The sequence below is a fragment of the Fukomys damarensis genome, unplaced genomic scaffold (assembly GCF_012274545.1).
Source record: "Fukomys damarensis isolate Sample0158 unplaced genomic scaffold, DMR_v1.0_HiC HiC_scaffold_23, whole genome shotgun sequence".
Classification (NCBI taxonomy): domain Eukaryota; kingdom Metazoa; phylum Chordata; class Mammalia; order Rodentia; family Bathyergidae; genus Fukomys; species Fukomys damarensis.
Genome location: NW_022900935.1, coordinates 32,657,221 through 32,669,713, shown reverse-complemented (window position 1 = coordinate 32,669,713; position 12,493 = coordinate 32,657,221). Strand labels below are relative to the sequence as shown.

Below are 12,493 nucleotides of genomic sequence, written 5' to 3'. Positions count from 1 at the left end.
TGCTGTTGATTAAGGAACAGGAACTTAATATCAAGATTGCAAAAATCAGGGGACTGCAAAGCTTTAAATGTCAGTTTTTGATGGAGTGAGTGCCAGCTTTTCCACAGCGATAACTATACTACTGCAGTTCTGCGAGACTTACCTCTCACTATGGCTTTGAGGTGGTGGAGTTTTAGTTTTCTGGCAGCCATCACATCATTGAGAGCAGAACGAAAATTGCCTAACAAAAAGTCATTTAGTAAAAGAAAGAACAAGTTTTGAAATCAAAAATTTTCCTAAAATATGTGTGCATTGACAAAGACATTCTTGTACAATCATGGAGAAATATAAATCACAGCAACTATTTTTAGAAAAAATATACCCGTGCTTCCTGAACCTTAGAAATATGTACCCAAAAGAAAGAAATGTTTACAATACGAGGTAATCCACAGAAGAACAATAATGGCCAGTAAGCATGTGAAAAGACATTCAACACCACTTGGCCCAGGATTTAGCTCAATGGTACCGCTGCCTGCCTCCCAAGCACAAGGTCCCAAGTTCTATCCCTGGTACTAAAAACAAAACAAATAAACACCACTAGTGATTAGGAAATGAAAACCAACATCAAGTTGGCAAAAATTAAGGACAGATAACATCCAGAACTGGTACAAATACAGAAAAAAAATTTCTGAATAAATTAAAGAGCAAATTAGTGTGTACTTTGTGCATATACTGTATTTTTTTTGTGTGTACAGACACTTTAATCCAACAATTTTGTTCCAGGAAATTATCTTCAAAAATATTTGTTTGTAATTCTTTTTTTTTAGTTTATTGGTACATTTTAGGTACACAGTACAGTTACATTCACCATTGGGATCTTGTACCTTTACATGACAGATCTTGGTTCTCATTTTTTCCCCAAGCCCCTGCCCTCCCTTCAACCTCTCCACCCTCCCCTATTTACAAAGACTTCGTTTCCATTTCTTCAAAAATATTTGTATAAATGCACAAGAATAAATATAAAAACCTGTTAACTATAGCACAGCTTTAATTGTGGAAAACTGAGGAGAGCCCAAATATCTTGAATTTGGTAATTATTAAATAAGTTATGGTGAATCCATACTATTGAATACTATGCAGTATCAGAGAGATCAGATACCGTTTTAGGAGTTTTCTTGGGATTTTTACATTTTTTATTAGTACATACTTACAATATATAATTATTACATTCATCATGGCAGTTACCATTTTTGTAAGATAAATCAAGCTAAGTATCTAAATACATACACACGCGTGGGTTTTTGTGAGTGCATTTTAGAAAAGGTATCCAGACAAGGATACTTGCAACACTACTTAATGGCTTAGTACTTACCTGTAAGCAATTTCTTTCTTTCTTTTTTTTTTTTTTTGGTACTGGGGATTGAACTCAGGACCTTGTGCTTACGGGGCAGGCAACAGAACCACTGAGCTAAATCCCCAGGAGCAATTGCATTTCTAAAACTCTCCCCCAATGGTTAGCAAAAATTGTGAATGGCCAAATATTATACACTTTGTTTCACAGGTACTGGATGGTCTGTCACACATTCTCCTTTGTGTTTTTACAATCTCTTACATACATAAAAGATCCAAGAACTTCTGGTTAAAGGAAATATACTGAACATATGCATTTAACTGAACCCCCTCCTGCCTCTCGAAAAGTCATAAATTCACAAAAGACCAAGATAATGAGAACACAGATAAAATTCTGAAAGGCAAAAAAGAGACGGGGCTGCTGGGCGTGGTGGCTCACCTGTAATCCCAGCACTCAGGAGGCTGAGGCAGGAGAATCACTGTGAGTTTGAGACCAGCCTGAGCTATGTAGTGAGTTCCAGGTTAGTCTCAACTACATAGTGAGACCCTGTCTCAAAAAACAAAAAACAAAAAAAAGAGAGAGAGACAGGGACTAACTGATATGTTAGGGTTGAAAAAACTTCATTCTAAGCCAGGCATGGCAATGCACTCCTGTAACTGCAGCACTCAGGAGGATGAAGCAGGACTGCCACAAGTTTGAGGCCAGGCTGAGCTACACCATGAGTTCAAGGCTAGCCTGAACTACATAGCAAGACTGTCTCAAAAAACAAACAGGGATTTAGCTTAGTGGTGCCACCACTAACTCTTGAAAGTGCAAAGTCCCGAGTTCAGTCCACAGTAACCCCGCCAAAAAAAAAAAAACAGGCCAGGGATGTAGCTCAGAGTTCTATTCCTGGTACCAGGAAGAAAAAAAAAAAAAAACAATTCTAAAGAGCCACAGGGGAAGCCCAAGGGCTACCAAACTATACTTCAAAATGTCAAAGCACTGGAGATTCTGGAACTGCTGGCACCAGGTATCTTGGAAGTGGGAGTGAAGGTGGGCTGAAAACCCAAGCAGTCAGGTTCCCGTTTTCCTTACACCTCTGTTACTGCTGGGACCTATTCCTTCCCGATTCTCCTGAAAGACTGGGGGTTTAATTTATGCAGGTAATAAAATAGAAGACCTCTGCACAATGGTGATTCAACAAAGGAAATACTACATATCAAGTTATTAGCTCTATTCCCCTACTTGACTACCAAAGCACCAACAGCCAGAATTTCCCAAAGGAGAAAACAGTAAACAAAAAAAAGTAGAAAATAATTTACAAAAAACTTCCTAAAGCCAGACGTGGTGGAGCACGCCTGTAATCCCAGCACTCGGGAGGCTGAGGCAGGAGGATCGCTGTGAGTTTGAGACCAGCCTGGGCTACACAGGGAGTTCCAGGTCAGTCTCAACTACATAGTGAGAATATATCTCAAAAAAACAAAAACAAAAAAAGAAAAAAACAAAATAAAACAAAACAAAACCAAAAAAAAAAAACCTTCCTAAAAACATGAGTTTCCAGACTGAGAAAGCTCACTGAATACCCAACACACAGGACCATGTCAAGGCACAATGTTTCAACACACTTGAGGGTAAAAGGAAAATTCTAGAAGCTTCCAAAGAGAAAGCACCAGAATGCTATTCATAGGATCAGGAATCAGAATAGTTCTAGACTTCTCAACAGCAATATTGGAAGCTAGAAATATATAGAGAAATTCTATAGTACAGGTACAAATTCCTCATAATGAGTGTTATTATTATATATATCTAAAATGTGCCAATAAATGTTTTACTTAAAAAAAAAAAGAAATGCTATGAATTCTTTTTTGTTTGTTTGTTTTTTAAGACAGGGTCTCACTGTGTAGTTGAGACTGACCTGGAATTCACTATGTAGCCCAGGCTGGTCTCGAAATCACTGCGATCCTCCTGCCTCAGCCTCCCAGGTGCTGGGATTACAGGCATGTACCACCATGCCCGGCTGAAATGCTGTAAATTTAAAAGAAAATGATCCCTACCTAGAATTCTATACTTAGCCAAATTATCAATTAAATGTGAGAGTAAAATAAAGGTACTTTCAGACATACAAAATTTAAGAAAATTTACTTCTGATACTTCTTTTCTCAGGGAGAAATGAAGAATGCGTTCCCAAAACACTAGAGTATACCTAGAAAGAAGTAACTGTGGGATGAAGGGAACAAGGAGCAAACACAGGAAGGCAGAGCTGGTGAAGAGTGGTCCAGGATGAGAGAAATCCAGAGAGCAACCAGTCCACACTGGATATGGCAGAATCACACTGAAGAAGGGATAAGTACCATGAAAACCAAAGAAACATAATAATTAAGACAGTTATTATTAAGGAATTAAGGAAAAACAAAGTTTTGTTACAAAAAAGGAAAATGATTAAAATACTCAACAGAACTACCAAAATAACCCAAACACACATATACAGACAGCGTGGGTCTGTGGTGGCGGTGGGGAGAGAGCATAGAATTCACTTCCTTGGTAGGGAAACAAAGGCTAATACCCAAAATTGAAAAATTAAAGCAACAGCTGGGGATGTAGCTCAGTGGCGCCACACCTGCAAGGCAAGCTCAAGGTCCTGAGTTTGATTGCCGGTACAAAAAAAAAAGACACAAAAAAAGCAGAAGTATAGCAATAATTTAGCGCTGGGGATTTAGCTCAGTGGTTCTGCCGCCTGCCTTGCAAGCACAAGGACCTGAGTTCCATCCCCACCAAAAAAAAAAAAAACAAGGAAGAAGAACATGGCAGAAACAATAATTTAGTGATATGAAGTACATATAAAAAGTAATAGCTAAAATAGGAATATCCGCCTCTGGGAAGTAGAAAATGGCAGGAAAGCCGGGCAAGGGACTCATGCTTTTCAAACAGGCCTTACAGATCTATTTGATTACTTAAATTAAGCCTAATACCATGGTACAGACCTATAATTCTAGCTAGTTGAAGAGACAGAGGTAGAAAGATCACAATTTGAGGCCAGCCCTATCTCAAAATAAAAAATAAAGGCTGGGCGTTGTGGCACACACCTATAATCCCAGCATTCAAGAGGCTGAGGCAAGAAAATCACTGTGAGTTAGAGGTCAGTGTTAGCTACATAGTACATTCAAGGCCAGCTTGAACTACAAAGCAAGACTGTCTCATAAAACCAAATAAGTAAATTAAATTAAATTAGGGCAGGGGATTTAGCTCAGTGGCTCCACCGCCTGCCTCAAAAGCACAATGTCCCAAGTTCGATCCCATAAAAAAAAAAAAAAAAAAAAAAAAATTGTTTAATTAAATAAGAAATAAAAATGGCCAGAGATGTAGCACATGGTAGAGTGCCCCTGCATTCAAATCCCAGTACCACCACCACCACCAGAAAATAAAAAAACTAAATTTACATAAACAAACAAGTCCAGAAATATCTGTACCAGATGTTCACAGTGGTTATCTGCTTCTGGGTCTGGGTAAATTTTAATTTTTTTTAAATCTCTCTATATTTTTAAAGCTGAAAAAAGAAATGAATTACTTTTATAATAAAAGTTAACCAAATACCCATATATGTAAATCAGCAGGTGACAGTCATAGAGTCTAAAAGCAGACATTTGTCCCCATGAAGTCACAGTCCTGTACCCACAAAGCCAAGACATCAGGAGACTCACTGGAGAAGCCAGGGCCAGCTTACACAAATAAATGCCTGGGACCCTCACCTGGAATGGGGAGATGCTGGGAAACTGTCCTTTCACTCAGCCGATCTGCTCTACTGGTTTTTCCTTGAAATTTATGCTTTAAACATCTGTAATACAGCCTTTCCCGGGTTTTCCTCCTGATCAACTTCTCTCTTCTAGGCCACTTCATCTACCAGTTCCTCGATTCTGGTTCCTCCGATCTTTTCCCCAGCACTTTTTTTTTTCTCCCTATGTCCACAAGTCAAACTCTTATTAGCCTTTTCATAATACCACCCAAAAAAATGAAATACCTCGGAATCAATCTAATGAAGGAAGTACATTGAAAACAACAGTACTCTGAAAAAGGAGATCGAAGAAGATATCAGAAAATGGAAAGATATCCCTAGTTCTTGGGGAGGAAGAACCAATATAGTGAAAAAGGCGTTACTTCCAAAAAAAATTTTTTTGTACCAGGAATTGAACTTGGGGGCTTGAGCTTGCGAGCAGGTGGCAGAACTACTGAGCTAGATCCCCAGCACTTCCAAAATTGTTATACAAATTTAATGCAATCCTGATCAAAATTCTAATAGCATATCTCACAGAATTAGAGAAAACCATCCTAAAATGCATTTGAAACCAGAAAAGAACTAGAATAGCCAAGGAAATTCTAGGCAACAAAGGCAAGGCAGGGGCTATCACAATCCCTGACTTGAAAACCACTGTGATAAAAATAGCACGGCAGTGGCAGAAAAACATACCTGAGGATCAATGGAACAGATTACAAGATGCAGAAACAACTCCAGACACACTCAGACATCTTATCTTTGACAAAAGAGCCAAACACCTTCACTGGAAGAAAGCCTCTTTAATAAATGGTCCTGGAAAAACTGGCTTCCCATTTGCTTAAGATTAAAACTAGATCCATATATTTCACCATGCAATAAACTAGAATCAAGATATAAATATTATGGGCCGGGGATTTAGCTCAGTGGTACCACTGCCTGCCTCACAAACACAAGGACCTAAGTTCAATTCTGGAAAAAAAAAAAAAAAAAAAAACAGATTTAAATATTAAAACAGAAACAATCCACTGGAAGACAAGACAGGTAGAACTGTCAAAGAAAACGGAGTCGGCAAAGACTTTATGAACAAAACCCCATCACAAAGGAACTATCACAAAGAATCAACTGGGATCTCACCTTATTAAAAGCTTTTGCACAGCAAAACACCAACAACAGAGTGAACAGACTACCCTCAGAAAATGGAAAAATCCTCAGTTTTTGTCAGCTGTTCCTCAGACAAAGGACTAATATCTAGAATGTATAAAGAACTCAAAATAACCAGACCTCCCAAATTTAAAGACCAGTCCAAAAGTGGGCATCTGAAATGAATAGACCCTTCTCAGATGAAGAAGTAAAAATAGCAAGTAAATATATGAAAAAATGTTCAACATCACTGGTCATAATGTAAATTAACCTAATATATAATGTACAAAATGTATAACAGATATTTGGAAATAGGGAGAAAATGTTTAAATGAGAAAGGGAACAAGGGAGGGGTGAGGAGGAATAAAAAGAAGGGACAAGAAAAAATGGAAACAAAGCTTTGGTATATAAGGAGGTATTGGGGTGAAGAATAAGCAAGATATATCATGTACAGGTACAAAGTCCCTATCATGAATGTTATCGTTATGTATATGTAAAATGTACCAATAAATGTTTTGCCTCAAAAAAAAAAAAAAAAAAGTCAAGTTTCTAGTCCAGGTTCTGGCATTAATCAAAAGGTTCCAGGGCTTACATAAAATTAGGGGTTTTGTTGGCCCAAACAATTTCTAAATTCCTATATCACTCAAGACTTTTACATTTTTTCTACTAAAACAAGATGAGGGCAAAAACACTCTGAGCAGACCTGCTGGGGAGAGCCTCTGCTCAATGGTGATGAAGCCTTGACTCACTTCAGCCACTGGCCCCTCCGAAATGCCTGAGTCACTCTCAGGTCCTCTCTAAACTTTGCAAAGAGAAACAAGTATCTAATGCCACCCAGAGGAGTCACCAGCAATACCATCACTCAAGCGATGAGCTTTTCCCAAAGTCATGCCTGAGTATTAGTGTTACCTAAAGAAGGGGCTTAACAAAACTTAAGAAACCCAAGGCAAAGTCCTTGGTTGTTCTTTATCTCAGTGTCTTTAACATGTTAATGTGTACTATGGCTCTCCAACAAAAAAGCAGCATTTTCCAAACTTCCTCCAAGAAATAGTTTTTACCTCAGAGTTGCACAAAATACTCTGAACAATTCCCCTTAGACAAATACAGCTTCTCTCCCCTAAAGATCTCTACTGCCTTAATCCTTCTAGCATCCTTGAAAAGAAAAAGACCAGAAAAAAACAAGGAAACAAAAAATCAAAAATTTTTGAAAAAGTAGAAGCATTTGGGCTCAAAAATCATGGATTAAACTGACTCATACATCAACTACCTTACCAGAGTGACAAAACCACTTTTTTGATTCAGAAGTAAAAACTATACAATCCAATCTGTTTCCTTCTCATCATGTCTACCTAGAAGATCAGAATTCACTAGAGTAAACTATCCTCAGACTGGGTTTCTGGGATGAACAGCCCCTCTTCCTCTGATAATCTTAAACCCTCCACTAGCCATTATAATCACTTTTACAGTAAGTTAATTCTTTAGAAAGAACTTAAAAATGAAATAAATTACCCAGATAGTACTGTGCTGCTGCTCGGTTGGTATACAGGACAGCATTCAAATCAGGATCTACACATTTCTTCTTTAATCCTTCAGTGTATGAAATCACAGCTTTCTTATAGTCTTTTTCTTTAAAGTAGTCATTGCCCTCATCTTTATAGGTCTTGGCTTGTTCTGAAAAGAAGAGGAGAAATAGTATTTCCTATGTATAAGGTTCATTAAAAATATTGTACATCACTCAATAATGTAATATAGGACAATGCAAAGAGACCAATCGGAAAAGGAAAAATTCAAAATTAGTGCTATAATAAAAATGGGTATCAATATGGACAATCAATACCATGCAAACTTAATGCTACAATCAATTACAAATATCTAACAAGACACACAACTAAGCACTTATCAGATAAAAAGAAGCATAAAGGTATACCTATCCTAGCTTTTGAAAAAAGGACCTTTTTTAATATTACTAGGAAAATGATACTTCTGTTTTTGCTTATATTGTTTTATTCTCTGGTGTGCAAGTTCCTGATTTGTGAACCCACTCCTGGCCTTTCAGTGTTCCAATAGTATTCACTACAGCTATAATATATTTGCTGGCACTTTCTACACACATCTGGACCAATTCTTTAAAACAATTCAGCATCTTACTGGGGGCAGGAACTATGTCTTATTTATCCCCAATGCCTAGCAGTAGGAAGTATCCAAAGAAGTGCACGTGGAGTGAATGGTGGGTCAGTCAGAACCTTTCTAATGTACACTTTATCTCAATCCAACGGAGACACATAGCAAATGCTAGTCATGTGAGGTACCTTCTGGAGAGCGCTCCTCATCAAAAATAATTGACTGCAGGCAAGCCAAGTCAGGATTCTCCTTGGGATTAACTTCTGATGGTGCTTTCTTCATAAATAAGGGAATCTTGTCAAATTCCTGGATTTTAAAAGAATGAACTTAGAACCTTGACTAGCCATGATCATGAAAAAAAAAAAACACTCCGTGCCACATAATAATTAAAAACCAGAACTCCAACACAAATACAGAATCACAAAAGCTGTTAGACAAAAGCAATGCATCACTTACAAAGGAAAACCCATCAGAATTCTCAACACAAACTTTAAAGGTAAGGAGAGCTTGGAATGAAGTGTGTCGAGGCCTAAAAGAAACAACTTCCAACCCAGACTGATATATCCTGCAAAATTACCTTTTTTTTGGTACCGGGGATTGAACTCGGGCCATTGTGCTTGCGAGTCAGGCACTGGAACCACTGAGCTACATCCCTGGCCCCAAAATTACCTTTTAAAATTGATAGAGAAATAAGGTATTGCCATGATAAAGAGCACCTAAAGAAATTCATGACCACCAAACCAACATTCCAAAAATTTTTTTTTTAACATCCTAGAATAGTAGTGGTATACCTGTTAGAAATTTCAATGTTACAAACAGCCCATGCAGCACATGTGCCATAAGTTCACAGCCACTGTCCCAGAAAGACACAATGAAGCTAATAAGCCAAAAGGTCCAATAGTATGAATGCACCAAGTAAGGCAAGAAATTAAGCAGAAAGGAAAGGAAGGAAAGCGGCTACAGGAAAATAATACAATGACAGGAATAAGTCAATGCCTATCATTTATAACTATCAATGTAAACAGTCTCGATTTGCCATCAAAAGACAGATTAGCAGAATGCATCCAATGATATGCTGTATACAAGAAATTCATTTAACCCAAAAAGAAATTCATGGACTAAGAATCAAATGATGAAAAACAATATTCCATGCAATGAGAGTTCAAAAACAAACAATAGTTACACTATGCTTAAAATAGACTTTAAGCCAACACTGATCAAAAGAGGTAGAGAAGGACACTAAATACTGATTAATGGAACTATTTAACAGGGAGAGATAACAATTATAAACATATATGCACTAAACTACAGTGCACCCAACTTCATAAAACAAACATTAATGGACATAAAAGAGCAGATAAATATCAATACAATTATAATTGGGAACCTCAATACCCTATTACCACAAAAGTTCAAACAAAAAAATCAACAAGAAATATCAGAGTCAAGCCAAACCTTTGAACAAATGCATAATATATACAGTGTTCCAACCAACAGTGATAGAATACACATTCTTTTCAGCAGCACATGGTACTTTCACATACACTGGACCCTCAAGTTATGATTGGCCTGACATATGAACAAATTGGGTTAATTAGGTTAATGGGAGATTCATCTGCTTCTTGTTATCTATAGCATGTACCTAGGTAGACATCCAGATTTCAGCTGTATTGACTCACAACCAACCTGTATTATAACCAGCTGTTGGGAACCAATTGCGTTTGTAAGTCAAGGGTCCACTGTACTAAGAAAGCCTGCTTAAGTAAATACAAAAGAATCAAAAATTTACCATCCAAATATCAGATCACAGTACAATGAAAGCAATGGCAAAGGAAACCACAGAAATTATGCAAATGTGTGGAAATTAAACAACACACTCTTAAATAATCAATGGGTCACAAAAAAAATGAAAGGATAAATAAGACAGTTTCTAGAATTAAATGATAATAGTACAACATACCAAAATTAAGGGGCACAATGACAGCAATCCTATGGGGGAAGATTACAGCTGTGAATGACCACATTATAAACACAGATCAAGCTAAAACAAATAACCTAATGATGCACTTCAAGGACCTAGAAACACAAGAATAAATCCAGAGCTTATATGAGTAAGGCAATTATAAATATCACAGCAGAAATCAATAAAATGGTCCTAATGATGAATGTAACTGTACTGTATACCTAAAAGTACCAATAAACTCAGTGAAAAATAAAATTCATGAAGCCACACACACACACACAAAAAGAAATCAATAAAATGGAGAGTAAAAAATACAGAAAGTCAATGCATCGAAGAGTTGATTCTTTGAAAGAATAAACAAAGCAGATAACCTCTTAGCCAATCTTACCCAAAAAAGTAAAGACACAAATCAAAGCAATTAGAAATGAAAAAGGTGAGCCAGGGATGTAGCTCAGTGTCACAGTACCTGCCTGGCAAGTGCAAGGCTCTGAAGAAAGAAAGAAAGACAGAAAGAAAGAGAGACAGACAGACAGACAGACAGACAGAAAGAAAGAAAGAGGTGAAATCATAAAGACACCACCAAAATCCAGAAGATTATTAGCAACTACTTCACAGACTGTATGTCAAAAAATTGGAGAGCTCAGAAGTAATGGAGAGATTCCTATATAGACGTGAATTATCAAAATTGAGCCAAAAGACTTAAAAATCCTGAATAATCCAAGAACAGACAATGAAATTGAAGGAGTAATTAAAAAAAAAAGAAAGAAAGAAAAAGAAAAAACCTACCACCTAAGAAAAGCCCAGGAACTGATGAATTCACTGCTGATTTCTACAAGAATTTTGGGGAAGATCTAACATCAATATTCCTCAAGCTCTTTCATGAAATTGAGAGGGAAGGAATACTCCCAAAATCATTCTTGGAAATTATCATTACCCTGATCCCAAAACCAGACAGAGATCCAACCAAAAAAGAGAACTAATCTCTCTAATGAACACAGATGCAAACATCTTCAACAATATACTAGCAAACAGAATGCAACATATCATCAAAAAGATCATACACCATGAGCAAGTAGGATTCATTCCAGGGATGCAAGGATGTTTCAACATACACAAGTAAGTGTAATATATCACATAAACAGAAGGGCAAAAATCATATGATCATATTAATACACAAAGAAAAAGCCATCAACAAAATCCAACATCCACTCATGACAAAACCCCTGAAAAAAAAAAAAAAGACTCAGGAGGACCTAATCTCAATCTGATAAAAGCTATCAATGATGAACCTACTGCCAACATCATCATATTAAATGGGGACAAACTGAAAGGTTTCCCTCTAAAATTAGGAATAAGAAAAAGATGTTCACTATTACCACTGCTGCTGCATATAGTCCATGAAACATTAGCCAGACTAGGGCTGGGAATATAGCTCAGTGGCACCCCGCCTGCCTCACAAGTGCAAGGTCCTGAGTTTGAACCCCAGTACAGAGAAAAAAAATTAGCCAGACCAGGAAAGAATAAAGTCAAAGTATCATTATTTGCAGATGCCATGACTCTCTACTTACCCAGAAAATTCCACCAAGACTCCTAGAATAACCAAATTCAGCAATGTAGTGGATACAAAATAAACATACAAAAATCAATAGTGTTCCTGTATATTAATATTGAATTCACTGAGAAAGAAATTAGGAAAACATTACCATTCACAATAGTATCAAGAAAAATTAAATACAAATTAATCTAACCAAGGAAGTGAAAGACTTCTACAATGAAGATTATATCACTCTGAAAAAAGAAATCAAGGATATCAAAAAGTGGAAAACTATCCCCTATTCCTGGATAGACGGGACCAATAAAATCAAAATGGCTATGGGTATACTTCCAATTCATATACTGATTTAATGCAATCCCAATCAAAATATCCAACAGCATTTCTCACAGATATAGAAAAACAATCCTAAAATTCAATGGAACCAGAAGAGGCCCAGAATAGTAAAAGTAATCCTGGGTAACAAAAGCAAAGCAGAAGGTATCACAATCCTAGGTTAGAAGTTATAAAGCTACTGTGATTAAAACAGCATGGTAAGGGCTGGGAATTTAGCTCAGTGGTTCTGCCACCTGCTTTGCAAGCACAAGTTCCCAAGTTCGATCCCCAGTACGGAAAAAAAAAAAAAAAAAAAAAAAA

General features: G+C 37.0%; 1 protein-coding gene across 5 annotated transcripts in view; it reads right to left on the bottom strand.

Annotated features, from left to right (window-relative positions):
• Ttc4 (tetratricopeptide repeat domain 4) overlaps positions 1–12,493 on the bottom strand; it is a 29,680-nt gene that overhangs the window by 15,048 nt on the left and 2,139 nt on the right. For all 5 annotated transcript variants that reach the window (XM_010610393.3, XM_010610395.3, XM_010610392.3 and 2 more), the window contains exons 2-4: positions 8,531–8,648; positions 7,731–7,892; positions 143–220 (exon numbers count right to left, since the gene is read on the bottom strand). In XM_010610393.3, the coding sequence (XP_010608695.1) occupies positions 143–220; positions 7,731–7,892; positions 8,531–8,648 (358 nt within the window). The remainder of the gene's footprint in view (positions 1–142; positions 221–7,730; positions 7,893–8,530; positions 8,649–12,493) is intronic.